At 34.4% G+C, this 15,124-nt stretch overlaps 2 protein-coding genes across 3 annotated transcripts; both read left to right on the plus strand.

The window, feature by feature from the left end:
- The first annotated feature begins 2,573 nt into the window (after nt 1-2,573).
- LOC100785955 (disease resistance protein RPM1) lies at nt 2,574-5,923 on the plus strand. Of its 2 annotated transcripts, none has more exons than XM_003553020.4 (2): nt 2,574-5,355; nt 5,589-5,923. In XM_003553020.4, exon 1 carries the CDS (start codon nt 2,645-2,647, stop codon nt 5,336-5,338), a length of 2,694 nt encoding a protein of 897 aa, XP_003553068.1. In that variant the 5' UTR covers nt 2,574-2,644; the 3' UTR covers nt 5,339-5,355; nt 5,589-5,923. The 2 variants fall into 2 exon arrangements, with proteins under 2 accessions (XP_003553068.1, XP_014625909.1); XM_014770423.3 differs by having other exon boundaries at nt 2,582-5,371.
- Nucleotides 5,924-9,749: 3,826 nt separating this feature from the next.
- Nucleotides 9,750-12,159, plus strand: LOC102662760 (disease resistance protein RPM1). Its single transcript, XM_006603123.1, has 2 exons — nt 9,750-10,875; nt 10,976-12,159. Exons 1-2 carry the CDS (start codon nt 9,750-9,752, stop codon nt 12,157-12,159), a joined length of 2,310 nt encoding a protein of 769 aa, XP_006603186.1.
- Nucleotides 12,160-15,124: the final 2,965 nt, after the last annotated feature.

Below are 15,124 nucleotides of genomic sequence, written 5' to 3' on the forward strand. Positions count from 1 at the left end.
TCGCAACCACGACAACCCCTCGAGCCACCATCGCTGCTCTCTCGTGCAACCATCGTCAATGACGATAGAGGCAGTAGTCTGTTCATGGTCACTATTCGTACTCTTTAATTTGGTTTGTATTTTATTTTGAGTTGAGATTGCATTGAGTGATTTAATTTTTTTGGAAAAAATGCAATTTTTTTTGTGAAATTTCATCTTTGCGTTTGCTTCATCGGTTTAATGTGATTTGTTGGAAGTGTTCATGTTCTTCCTTTGCTTCATCTCTGCAAATTTACCCTCTTAATTTAGTTAATGGTTGGAGAGTACGAATTTTATGAAAATTATGATATTTTATTGATCAGAAACGGTTTCTTATATAAGGAATGCACCATCTGCTGAAGAAACCAGTCATGTCCAGTCACTTTGCTCTAATGTCGAGGAACTTGAAAGAAATCGTTCCTTAAATTAAGAAACCCACAAAGCACCTCCGGTTGGAGATGCTCTTAAAGTAGGAGGTGGCAATGTCACAACTTGTGTCTTAGAATTATATTTTATACATAGATGACAAAAACTTAAGAGTCAAATTAAATTATTACATTTCATGTTGATGTCATACCAATTGCATCTTTCTCATTAAGAAAAAAATAAATATATTTTTAATTCTTATAATTTAGTATTTTTTAATCCTTACAAATTATATTTATTTTATTTTTTCCTTAAAGTTTTTAAAATAATTCTTTGAACCATAAAAAGTGTTATTTAAATCACTTAAAGGATGAAAAACAAAACAAACATAATTTGCAAGGACTAAAATAAAAAATTACAAATAAAAAAGGAAAAAATTACTAAATTAAATTATAGGGACTACTAAAGATATTTAAAAAAAAATCATATATTCAATCTTTTGATATTTCAGTAACAAGAGGAAGAAAAAATAACATGCACCTTGCATGTGTAATAAGGATTGAAACGAGGGATGAGATTTCAACAACATATGGGTAAACAATTGGATATGTTAATTTGGGTTAAAATTGGGAATGAAAAAGTTGGATTAGTGTAGAGGGGAGATGAGATGTAGTAGAAGATAGAAATATAGAAAAATGACTCGTACATGAATATGTTGATGTGGCAAAAATAATATTGCAATCTCATAATGCATAGTTGTGTGCCTTAGGATTTATATATTTTTAATTTTGTATCCGTGCATCTATTTTTTTTGTAATATTTTAAAATTTTACACATTATTGTAAATTTATGAAAATTAGTTCCATAATTATTATGTCTCTTTTGATAAAATTAAATAAGTTAATATTCATTTTTTTACAGAAGTTAATATTCGTTTACTCTTTTAGTAATTTCAATCATCTTATTTTTGTTGGTTTGATGCATATAAATATGTTTTATTTACTTTCAAGTGCATGTAGTTTTCCAATAGTTTTTGAAATTAAAAAAAATGATAAATATAAAGGTAATTGAATTTTTCATGTTAGAGCAAATTAATTAAGTGAATAACACAAATCTTTCTTCATTTTAAAACATTACTTTTAGCTTCCTGATTTATTTTAGGAAGTTACATGATAAATTTTATGAAATTCTAAATATTAATTATATTTTTTAATACCTATATCAAAACCTTAAATATCATAAAAGTGAATTCGAGGGAGTATTAGAAGAAAAAAATTTTAAACCCGAGTGCATAAATTTATATATATATATATATATATATATATATATATATATATATATATATATATGTATGATTGTTTCCTTTGAAAAGTATTTCTGATTTTTAATAAAAGAAATTGATTTACCAAAGTTAGAGCCTAAAAATATGGAGTCAAATGAAAAATCAAAATGAAATATTTATACCTCCAAGACATATACTCTCCGACGAACACCGTTTTTTAATTAATTTTAATTGGTACTACTAACGCTGACAAATACAATTAGCTTTCTTTAATCACATTCAGATTAGCTAGATCACAAATTCAAAGGTTGCTATAGTAAGACAAAAATAAAAGGAGGGAAAATCACAACTTACTCAAAAAGAAGTGAAATTTTATTTCTCTCCTATTCCAAACTAAATAAAGTAGAAATCTTACTACGGAGAAAGATATACTATTTATTTATTATTCATGATAATCATATGTTTAAAAATAATATTGGTTTCTTATAATTAATAATTTAGGAAATCTTAGAGTTTTACACATACTTCCATAACAACTTTATTAGCATTAGCCTGAGTGTAAAATATCCTTTTTAATTGTCATTTTTTTGGGAAAAAAATAATTTTATATATATAACGTGTTCAAAATAACATTAGTTATACTTTTGTCTATTATATTCTAATTTTCACCTAATTCTTAATTAATTTATACATATGTATTTATTATGGTGTATAAATAAAAAAGAAATAAAATAAGAAATTTTATAATTATTTTATTAGAATGAAGAAAATTTATTGTATTTTTAAAAACAAATAGAAAGGAAGCAAAAGGAGTATTTTTCTATTGGTAAATGACAATCACAATCGCATTGGTTAAGCGCGTACAATTAAAGAATGACTAAGCTAAAGTCAAACTCTTCTTGATCTTGAAGGACAGTTTAGATTCCTCCCATCTTAGTCTCAACACTCACCAATAGCAGAAACTAGATCTAGACTAAGATGGCGAACTTACTGGAAATTGTAGCGCCCTTCGCTGTTGATTATTTGCAAACACCCTTGAAGAAAGCTGTGAAGTCAGTCATGGAGGTTCCAAAAGATGTGGCAGACATGAAAGACAAACTTGATGGGATTCAAGCCATCATTCATGATGTAGATAAGATGGCAGCAGCTGAAGAAGGCAACTCACATGATGGTCTCAAAGCAAAGCTGAAGCAGCTGGTGGAAACATCCTTTTGCATGGAAGATATCGTTGATGAATGCATGATCCATGAGGAAAAGCAACTTGGTGATGATCCTGGATGTAAAGCTTTACCTTGTAAGGCTATTGATTTCGTCAAAACTACGGCCTCTCGTCTTCAATTTGCATACATGAATGAGGACGTGAAATCCGAATTTCGTGGAATCAAGGAGAGGAATGGAAGTGAAGATAGCTCCCAAATCCAATCTTCTGGAGGAAACCAAAACATCACGTTCCATAACCTTCGAATGGCTCCTCTGTATCTTAAGGAGGCTGAGGTTTTGGGCTTTGACGGCCCTGGAGATACATTGGAAAAATGGTTGAAAGAGGGGCGAGAAGAGCGCACTGTAATCTCTGTGGTAGGAATGGGAGGACTTGGAAAAACTACTCTTGTCAAGAAAGTTTTTGACAAAGTCCGGACACATTTCACTCTCCATGCATGGATCACAGTATCTCAATCCTACACCGCAGAAGGACTGTTGAGGGATATGTTGCTCGAGTTTGTAGAAGAAGAAAAAAGAGGGGATTATTCTTCAATGGATAAAAAATCATTGATAGATCAAGTGAGAAAGCACTTGCACCACAAGAGGTATGTTGTTGTGTTTGATGACGTGTGGAATACTCTTTTTTGGCAAGAAATGGAGTTTGCTTTAATTGATGATGAAAATGGAAGTAGGATATTAATCACAACCAGAAATCAGGATGCTGTTAATTCCTGTAAGAGATCTGCTGCTATTCAAGTGCATGAGCTGAAACCTTTAACTCTTGAAAAATCATTGGAATTGTTTTATACAAAGGCATTTGGATCTGACTTTAATGGACGTTGTCCAAGCAATCTTAAGGACATATCCACTGAAATTGTTAAAAAGTGTCAAGGCTTACCACTAGCAATTGTGGTCATTGGTGGTCTTTTATTCGACAAAAAAAGAGAAATACTTAAATGGCAGAGGTTTTATCAAAATCTAAGTTGCGAACTAGGGAAAAATCCCAGTTTAAATCCTGTGAAAAGGATTTTGGGTTTCAGTTATCATGATTTGCCTTACAATCTCAAACCATGCTTCTTGTATTTCGGAATATATCCAGAAGATTACAAAGTTGAACGCGGGACATTGATTCTACAATGGATAGCTGAGGGGTTTGTTAAATCTGAAGCAACAGAAACTTTAGAGGAAGTGGCAGAAAAATATTTAAATGAGTTGATCCAAAGAAGTTTGGTTCAAGTATCTTCATTTACTAAGGGTGGCAAAATTAAATACTGTGGTGTTCATGACCTAGTACATGAAATTATCCGTGAGAAAAATGAAGATTTAAGCTTTTGCCATTCTGCAAGTGAGCGTGAGAACTCGCCAAGAAGTGGGATGATTCGTCGCCTAACAATAGCATCCGATTCCAACAATTTGGTGGGAAGTGTTGGAAACTCAAACATTCGATCACTTCATGTTTTTAGTGATGAAGAATTATCAGAATCCTCGGTGAAGAGAATGCCTACAAACTACAGGTTATTAAGGGTACTTCATTTTGAACGCAATTCACTGTATAATTATGTTCCGCTCACGGAAAATTTTGGGGATTTATCCCTTTTGACGTACTTAAGCTTCAGAAATTCAAAGATAGTAGATCTTCCAAAATCAATAGGCGTGTTGCACAACCTAGAAACATTGGATCTAAGAGAATCTCGTGTGCTTGTGATGCCAAGAGAGTTCTACAAGCTTAAAAAGTTAAGACACCTTTTAGGGTTTCGGCTTCCAATAGAGGGTAGCATTGGAGATCTAACGTCCCTAGAAACACTGTGTGAAGTGAAAGCAAACCATGATACAGAAGAAGTAATGAAAGGGTTGGAAAGACTTGCACAATTAAGGGTGTTGGGCTTGACCCTTGTTCCGTCACATCACAAAAGTTCTCTGTGCTCCTTGATAAACAAGATGCAACGCCTGGACAAGTTATACATTACTACTCCAAGGTCATTACTTAGGCGCATTGATTTGCAATTTGATGTATGTGCACCTGTGCTTCAGAAGGTTCGCATTGTAGGGGGCTTAAAGGAGTTCCCAAACTGGGTTGCCAAGCTCCCAAATCTTGTTACGTTGTCCTTGACACGCACCCGTTTGACTGTTGATCCATTGCCACTACTTACGGACTTACCATATTTGTCGTCCCTCTTTATTAATCGTAGTGCATACGATGGTGAAGTTTTGCAGTTCCCAAACAGGGGGTTTCAGAACCTTAAGCAAATACTACTGAATCGCTTGTATGGTTTGAAATCCATCGTTATTGAAGATGGAGCATTGCCTTCTCTCGAAAAGTTCAAGTTAGTCAGAATTCCCGAACTGAAGGAGGTGCCTTCTGGTCTCTACAAGTTACCAAAGCTTGAGGTTTTCCATGCTATTCATATGTCACCTGAATTTCAAGAAAACTTTAATCTCAACAGAGGACAACGTCAATGGATAATAGAATGACGGTGGAAATGAAAAAGGTCAGACTTTCAAAGTGTAGGTGTTTTCTTTATTCTTATGCTGAATATAATTGTTATTGCTATTGTCAACTGTTTAGATTTCAACCTTTAAGTTTTATTTGATTCCGAAAGTAATTTCTCTGTTTTTTTGCTTCTCATACCCTCTCTTTAATTTGGAATATATGCATTTTTTGTTGTTGTTTATTCTGCATGTTCCATCATTACTCATAATATACATGTTTTTGAATTGGTAGGCCCTGGGATTTAAGTTTCACGTACTTCTAATTCTCCATGTGGACTGTGACAACAACAGCGTTGAATCATCATTAAAACTGCCTTGGAATTCATCATTGCTCCTTCAAGTCCCCAGATAAACAGAATATGCATGTGAACCTATCTTAGTTTCTTTAGCAAAGTGATGTAAAACTTCTGAAAAAAGCGGAGTGATTTACCACATTTCGCTTTTTTATTAGTTCCTTGTTAGATGTATTATGTTTGCACCATGTTACGAGAATTTCTCTTTCAAGGATTGTAAGACCTTGTTCATTGTAATCTTTTTTCTGTTTCGGAATAAGGAGAAAAACTAATTCTGTATAACTTGTTTGCTTTTTATAATGTTTCCTTATTCATTCTAATTATATTTTATTTAGATAAAATTTCTTCTGTTTGTGGTTTCTCGTGGATGCTTCCATTCACTACACCAAAATCATGGCAACGAATCAATCATACCCCGCGCGTGCATATATATATATATATATATGATTTGAAATTTCAGGATCTTGATCATTTTATTTTTTTTGTTGAATCGATCATTTTATTTTAATAAATAACATAATATGTCACATAGAGATCAATTATTTATACCATAAGCAAATAATAAGAAAAATTTACTTATTTTTTTTTTAAAATGATAGAAAACCAAACATTTTGATGAAAAATAAACAATAGAAGAAATTTACTTATATGTTTAAATTTTGAAAAAATTAACATGATAGAAAATGAAATAAAAATTAAAAAACAGTATTATCCAATTTGCTAGCTTAAATGTGTTGTATACTTTCAGGAATTCTAAGTGATCACAATGGCATTGTGACTGCAATTACAGCTGCATCAGTCACATCTTCTGGACCATGAGTCACCACATAAGGAGACCTGATACCATACTCTAACCCAAAACCTTAATACTCAGGTTTATGGGTCTTCTCCTCACTTGTATGGTGTTCAACCTTTTCACTTCTACCCGATGTGGGACTGTGTGGCCATTAATCAAACTAGATATTGATCCGTGCGTTACATGGGTAAAAAAAATAATACATGATAGGGTCTGAAAATATTAGGTTGGATTATGTTTAAAAAATGTAGAATTAATATATTTTAAAATTGTGAAAAGTTTGTTGAAATAGGAAATAATGATAGTATCCGTGATGGGTTTTCAACTGCAAACATGCTAGGGTCTGAAAATTTTAACCCTGCTTACAAGGGAATTTGAGTTAAAATAAAAAGTTGTATCCATAAAGGTCATAAACCCTGTTGAATGCAAGAAACTTAAAAATATTAAAAAATCTTAAACACATATACGGTTGATATATTACTCCAATTTTGATTTGCAACCTCAAAACCACTTGGTAGCAATTCAATTTTCAAACCAAATATGCAGAAGCAACCTATCACCTGTATATGTTTTCATTTAAAACTAAGAACATTTATATGGCAAATGTAGACTAAATCTAATATTAGTATCTTTTTATATCTATTTCAATCTCTTCAAGAGACAAATTTGAAAATATGGAAATAAATAAAAACGAAAAGCTTCCATCAATGAATTACGTTCAAAGTCAGTTGGCTACTTGTGTTAATAATGTCAAAGAAGATACCTTGGATCCAAAAGAAACTCCTTAGGAATGCAGTTGATGCCGACTCGGAGATCTGTAGCAGCTCCAAGATCAATGATGTTGAATATATGAGACTCTGATCCCAATGGTTTAAAAAAATGTGAGCTTAATTTGGATTAGGGATCTTTTTGCATTGGATAAAGTTATGCAATCTTTAAATTGTTTACCTTCAAACAAACTAATGTTCTGTGGCTTGATATCCCTATGCACAATACCAGTAGAGTGAAGACCATCCAATGCACATGATTATTTCAATGATTCTATTTTCTCTTTCCAATCCTTTGGGTAAGTCTTAAAACCTCATCCAAAATTAATGTTTCAACCTGAAATTTGTGGCACCATCATTTGGTCTGATCTGAAGACTTTAAGCAATCATGATTTATGATATGCCCAGAGAACTAAAAGTCTGGTTTCGAGGACCAGAGAACCTCCAAGAAGAAAGGTAAGGAAAATGGAAATTTCATTCATGTCTGTGCTTGATTACTACAAGTATATTTATAGCAATTTCTAAGTAACAAAATTTGTAATTTTGTGCCTAAGGAATATTATATTCCGTTATGCCTGCCTCTACAAGACCCGACAAGCATCAAGCAAAGGGGTTCTCATGATTTTGCTGATGAAATACCCACTTCACCCTTCAGACAAAGTCCTAGCCTTGAGGTAAGTGGGCTTCTTCACTGCTCTCTTGGTTTTCTCTGCTTTGTGCACCTGTGTTGTGGATGTTGCTACTCCTTGAGTGACTTCAATTGCTTCTGCCTGTGTCTCTGTCTCAGCTTGAGTCCTGTCTTCTTCCTTCCTATCAATTTACCATGGGAGAATAAAATTCAAATAGAATGTAAGAACAATGTGCTTCATTACGGAAACTTGGTGAATAGTTGAAGATTATAGAACATTTTAACACCAATTTATATTTGAAAATAGATGTATTATGTAACTGCACCCCCTAACTTCCTCACACAAGGAAAGAGGGTATAAAATCAGTTTGGATAAATCTCTCAACAAAAACTTAAATAAAAACAAAATAAAATGAATCAAACTTCTCACATAAATTAAAATCAATTCTGATATATGGTCAGGTTTTAAAATTGAAAAGCTCCCATAATCTAGAAGCTAATCAAAATTGGGTAATACTTTCTTTCTTAAATGCAGGACAACTGATATAAACTTTATTAGAAAATTTAAGGCCAGAATAATATAAAACCCAACAATTTATTAAACACAACCAGGCTGATTAAATATAGTACCAACATTATATGGAAACTGTCTGCTCTGCATCAAGTCAGCTAGGGTGGCATCCCCTTCAAACAGCCTTATAAGCCAGTATATACTCAGCCGCTTTCTTTGAAGAGATCTGCAAACATTATGTGAGAACTTTTGTATTTGTCGTGACTGAAACTAAATTGCTAAATGATGTGATGCGAATCTCTTTTGTTTCCCCATACAAGTACAACTATGATACCCAAAATTCGTAAGGTAATATTAGTTTTAATAAAGCAACACCTCAACAAAACAATAAACAAAATTCGCACAGTTGTTTGCAAACCTCAGTGAGAACATATATGAACAAAATGGATAAGTAGAGAATGCATTAACTATTGAGCAATGTCAACCCAATTAATTTAAAAAAGGTAAATGACAGTTTAGTAACTGATAAGTAGCATTTGTTTCAGACTTTAAACACCTTGGAAGACTGATATGGAACACTTTTAATGACAGTTTAATAACAGCCTGAGTAACCAGTGTCTCGGAATTTGAAATGGTGAAATGAGAAGAGTGTGCCACCTAAGCAAAAAGGATGAAATACAAGAATCTCTGCTTTCTGAAAATCGCAGATGGCAATGTCACAGCTTGTGTCTCAGAATTTATTTATTATAAATAGATGACATACAAAAGCTTAAGAATCAAATGAAATTATTATACACTCCGGAGTTGATGTTATAGCAGTTGCATCTTTCACATTAAGAAAAAAAAATTAAATATATTTTTAATTCTTGTAATTTAATATTTTTTAATCCTTACAAATTATATTTTTAAAATTTTCATAATGTACACATTATTGTAAATTTATGAAAATTAATTCCATAACTTTTATGTCTCTTTTGATAAAATTAAAAAAGTTAATATTCATTTTTTTTACAAAACTTAATATTCGTTTACTCTTTTGGTAATTTCAATCTTTTGTTAGTTTGTTGCATATAAATATGTTTTCTTTACTTTGAAGTGCATGTAGTTTTCAAATAATTTATGAAATAAAAAAGATGAGAAATATAAAGGTAATTGAATTTTTCATGTTAGAGTAAATTACACAAATTTTTATCCTTTCAGCATATTACTTTTAGCTCCTTGATTTATTTTAGGGAATTACATTGGTAAATTACAATCACAATCGCATTGGTTAAGCGTGTACAATTAAAGAATGACCTAGGCAAAGTCAAACTCTTGTTCATGTTGAAGGACACAGTTTAGATTCCTCTCATCTCACTCTCAACACATACCAATAGCAGAAACTAGATCTAGACTAAGATGGAGAAATTGCAGGAAATTGCAGCGTCCTTGGCTGTTGATTATTTGCTTCCACCCTTGAAGAAAGCTGTGAACTCAGTCATGGAGGTTCCAAAAGATGTTGCAGACATGAAAGACAAACTTGATGGGATTCAAGCCATCATTCATGATGTAGATAAGATGGCAGCAGCTGAAGAAGGCAAGTCACGTGACGAAATCAAAGCAAAGGTGAAGCAGCTTGTGAAAACATCTTTTCGCATGGAAGATATCATTGATGAATACACCATCCATGAGGAAAAGGAGCTTGGTGAGGATCCTGGATGTGCAGCTTTACCTTGTAAGGCTATTGATTTCGTCAAAACTACGGCTTCTCTTCTTCAGTTTGCATACATGAATGAGGATGTTAAATCAGAATTTCGTAGGATCAACGAGAGGAATGGAAATGAGGATACCTCACAAATGAAATCTTTTGGAGGAAACCAAAACACGTTTGACAACCTTCGAATGGCTCCTCTGTATCTTAAGGAGGCTAAGGTTGTGGGCTTTGACGGCCCTAGAGATACATTGGAAAAATGGTTGAAAGAGGGGCGAAAAAAGCGCACTGTAATCTCTGTGGTAGGAATGGGAGAACTCGGAAAAACTACTCTTGCCAAGAAAGTTTTTGGCAAAGTCAGGACACATTTCACCCTCCATGCATGGATCACAGTGTCTCAATCCTACACCATAGAAGGACAGTTGAGGGATTTGTTGCTCAAGTTTGTAGAAGAAGAAAAAAGAGTGGATCATTCTCAGAGTGATTATTCTACAATGGATAAAAAATCATTGATAGATCAAGTGAGAAATCGGTTGCGCCACAAGAGGTATGTTGTTGTGTTTGATGACGTCTGGAATAACTGTTTTTGGCAACAAATGGAGTTTGCTTTAATTGATAATGAAAATGGAAGTACGATATTGATCACAACCAGAAATCAGGATGTTGTTAATTCCTGTAAGAGATCTGCTGTTATTCAAGTGCATGAGCTGCAACCTTTAACACTTGAAAAATCATTGGAATTGTTTTACACAAAGGCATTTGGATCTGAATTTGATGGACATTATCCAAGCAATCTTAAGGACATATACACTGAAATTGTTAAAAAGTGTCATGGTTTACCACTAGCAATTGTGGTCATTGGTGGTCTTTTATTCGATGAAAAAAAAAATACTTAAATGGCAGAGGTTTTATCAGAATCTAAGTTCTGAACTAGGGAAAAATCCCAGTTTATCTCCTGTCAAAAAGATTTTGAATTTCAGTTATCATGATTTGCCTTACAATCTCAAACCATGCTTCTTGTATTTCGGAATATATCCAGAAGATTACGAAGTTGAACGTGGGAGACTGATTCCTCAATGGATAGCTGAGGGATTCGTCAAATCTGAAGCAACAAAAACTTTAGAGGAAGTGGCAGAAAAATATTTAAATGAGTTAATCCAAAGAAGTTTGGTTCAAGTATCTTCATTTACCAAGGGTGGAAAAATCAAAGGCTGTCGCGTTCATGACCTACTACATGAAATTATCCGTGAGAAAAATGAAGATTTAAGGTTTTGCCATTCTGCGAGTGAGCGTGAGAACTTGCCAAGAAGTGGAATGATTCGTCGCCTAACAATAGCATCCGGTTCCAACAATTTGATGGGAAGTGTTGTAAACTCAAGCATTCGATCACTTCATGTTTTTAGTGATGAAGAATTATCAGAATCCTTGGTGAAGAGAATGCCTACAAACTACAGGTTATTAAGGGTACTTCATTTTGAAGGCGATTCACTGTATAAGTATGTTCCGCTCACAGAAAATTTTTGGGATTTATCCCTTTTGACGTACTTAAGTTTGAAGAATTCAAAGATAGAAAATCTTCCAAAATCAATAGGCTTGTTGCACAACCTAGAAACATTGGATCTAAGACAGTTTGTTGTGCGTATGATGCCAAGAGAGTTCTACAAGCTTAAAAAGTCAAGGCATCTTCTAGCTCATGATAGGTTGTTTGGGTTATTTGGTGGGCTTCAAATGGAGGGTGGCATTGGAGTTCTAATGTCCCTACAAACACTACGTGACATGGATGCAGAAGAAGTAATGAAAGAGTTGGAAAGACTTACACAATTAAGGGTGTTGGGCTTGACCAATGTTCGTGAAGAATTCACAAGTTCTCTATGCTCCTTGATAAACAAGTTGCAACACCTGGAGAAGCTATACATTAATGCAAAATATATACTTGGGGTCAATGATTTGCAATTTGATGTATGTGCACCTGTACTTCAGAAGGTTCGCATTGTAGGGGTGTTAATGGAGTTCCCAAACTGGGTTGCCAAGCTCCAAAATCTTGTTACGTTGTCCTTGTTGCAGACCTGTTTGACTGATGATCCATTGCCACTTGTTGAAATTGCTACAAATTTCTAGAATATTCTTAAATATAATATGTATGAATATGGTAGAACAATCTAGAACTATAGTGTATATGAATATGGTAGAACAATCTAGAACTATAATGTGTATGAATATGGTAGAACAATCTAGAACTATAAGTGTATGTATAAGATAGAAGAATCTAGAACTATCATGATACTAATCTATCATGACAATTCTAGAAAGACCTAAAGTAATGTAGAAACATTCATCACTATGGAGAGGTTGGTGACTTGAGCCTATAAATAGGCAATTGGTATGTTGTAATTGACAATCCAAGAAATCAATGACATAGCCTTCTTTCTAAAACAATTCTCTAAAACTATCAACTATCAACTATCATCTAATCAACTATCAACAGTGGCATCAGAGCTACGTTCGGTCATACATTGGGCATAGTTATCTTACCTACCTACCATTCCAAAATCCTCCCAACTACTTCAAAAATTTCCTTTGTACTACTAACCCACTCCAATAATATTTTTTCTAAGCTATGGATAACACTACTCAATCGTCAACTATTTCTGTCCCTATCTTCAATGGTGAAAATTATGACTTCTGGCGTGTTAAAATGGAAACATATTTTTCATCTCAAGATTTATGGGACATAGTGGAAGAAGGCTTCACCATTCCCGCAAATACTTTAGCTCTTAATGCATCTCAAGAAAAAGAGTTGAAGAAAAATAAACAGAAAAATTCAAAGGTGTTGTTCACCTTGAACCAAGCGGTGACTGATCCAATTTTCCCAAGAATTATGGGAGCTAAGACTGCCAAAGAAGCGTGGAACACATTGCAGGAGGAGTTTCAAGGAAGTGTTAAGGTACGTGCCGTTAAACTTCAATCTCTAAGAAGAGATTTTAAACTATTGAAGATGAAGGAGTCTGAGACAGTTAAAGATTACTATTCTAAAGTTAAAGAAATAGTTAATCAAATGAGAGCTTTTGGGGAAGATATTCTTAACAAGAAAATTGTTGAGAAAATTCTAATTACTATGCCTCAAAAGTTTGACCAAATCGTGACAACGATTGAGGAAACCAAAGATCTGTCCATTCTATCAGAGACAGAACTTGTGGGCTCTCTTGAAGCATATGAGCAAAGACTGTATAGGCATAAAGAAGATACAATTGAAAATGCCTTCCAGTCAAAGTTTAAATTTCAGCCCCAAAACAAAGAAAATGGAGGAAAGAAAAATTATGGAGAAACTTCCAGAAGAAGAGAAGGTTCTAGGAATTTCCTTAAGAACAAAACAGATAAAAATCCTCCATGCAATATATGCAAAAGGCAAGGCCACGCAGAGAAAAATTGTTGGTTCCGTAATATGCCACAATGCAACCATTGCAAGAAGTTCGGACACGTAGAGAAAAATTGTCGCAACAAAAATAGGCATCAAGCCAATATCGCAGAGGAGCATGATCAAGAACAATGTACGTTCTACGCCACTCAAGACTCAATAAAAGAAAAGGGAGGAAGCTGGTACTTGGATAGTGGATGTAGCAATCACATGGCCAAGGATGAGACTATTTTCAAAAGCATTGACAAGTCGGTCAAATTCAAAGTTCAACTGGGAAATGGAAGTGTGGTTGAATCAAAAGGCAAAGGCACTGTCATGGTGGAGACAGATAAAGGTACGCGACTTATCCATGATGTCTTACTAGTTCCCAACCTAAAAGAAAATCTTCTAAGCATTGGCCAAATGATGGAGAGAGGCTACACACTTCACTTTGAAGGAGGTGTATGCAAAATCTTAGACAACAAAAATAAAAGGTCTGAGATAGCCCAAGTAAAGATGAATAAGAGCAATAGAAGCTTCCCTCTAAATTTAAAATATGCAACAAACATTGCCATGAAGGTACAAGTTGATGATTCATGGCTATGGCATCGAAGATTTGGCCATTTCAACACACATGCCTTGAAGTTGTTACATGAGAAGAACATGATGAGAGATCTTCCAAGCATAAAGGAGAACAATGAAGTGTGTGAAGGATGTCTCCTTGGTAAGCAACACCGATTTCCTTTCTCAACAAGTGGAGCATGGAGAGCAAAAGATCTATTAGAGCTGATACATACGGACACTTGTGGACCAATGAGGACGCCATCACATGGGAACAACAGGTACTTCATACTCTTCATTGATGACTTCTCTAGAATGACATGGGTATATTTTCTAAAAGAAAAATCAGAAGTCCTTGGAGTATTCAAAAATTTCAAGGCCCTTGTTGAAAATCAAAGTGGAAAACGGATAAAAGTACTAAGAAGTGATCGCGGCAAAGAGTACACCTCTCGCGAGTTTGAAAGATTTTGTGAGGATGAAGGCATTGAGTGACAACTTACAGTCGCATATTCTCCTCAACAAAATGGAGTGTCCGAGAGAAAGAATCGCACAGTTATGGAGATGGCTAGATCGATGCTCAAGGAGAAGGGACTACCTAACACATTCTGGGCTGAAGCAGTCTACACTGATGTTTACATACTCAACAGATGTCCAACTAAGTCTGTAAAAGACAAGACTCCAATTGAAGCTTGGAACGGGAAGAAGCCATCAGCAAAGCATCTAAGGGTCTTTGGATCTATATGCTACATTCATATTCCAGACGTGAAGAGCCACAAGCTTGAAGACAAGACTATACGAGGTATCTTCCTTGGGTATAGCAATATCTCTAAGGGCTACCGTGTCTACAACTTGCAAACTAAGAAACTCGTCATCAGCCGAGATGTTGAAGTTGATGAGTACGCTTCTTGGAATTGGGATGAAGAAAAAGTGGAGAAGAACGTTCTTATACCCACTCAACTACCTCAAGAAGAAGATGAGGAAGAAGACCCAGGTGAACCACCTTCACCTCCACCACAACAACAAGATCAAGAACTATCATCACCAAAGTCTACTCCAAGACGAGTAAGATCTTTGGTGGACATATATGAAACCTGTAACTTGGCCATACTTGAACCTGGAAGCTTTGAA

This window comes from Glycine max, chromosome 18, assembly GCF_000004515.6.
Source record: "Glycine max cultivar Williams 82 chromosome 18, Glycine_max_v4.0, whole genome shotgun sequence".
Classification (NCBI taxonomy): domain Eukaryota; kingdom Viridiplantae; phylum Streptophyta; class Magnoliopsida; order Fabales; family Fabaceae; genus Glycine; species Glycine max.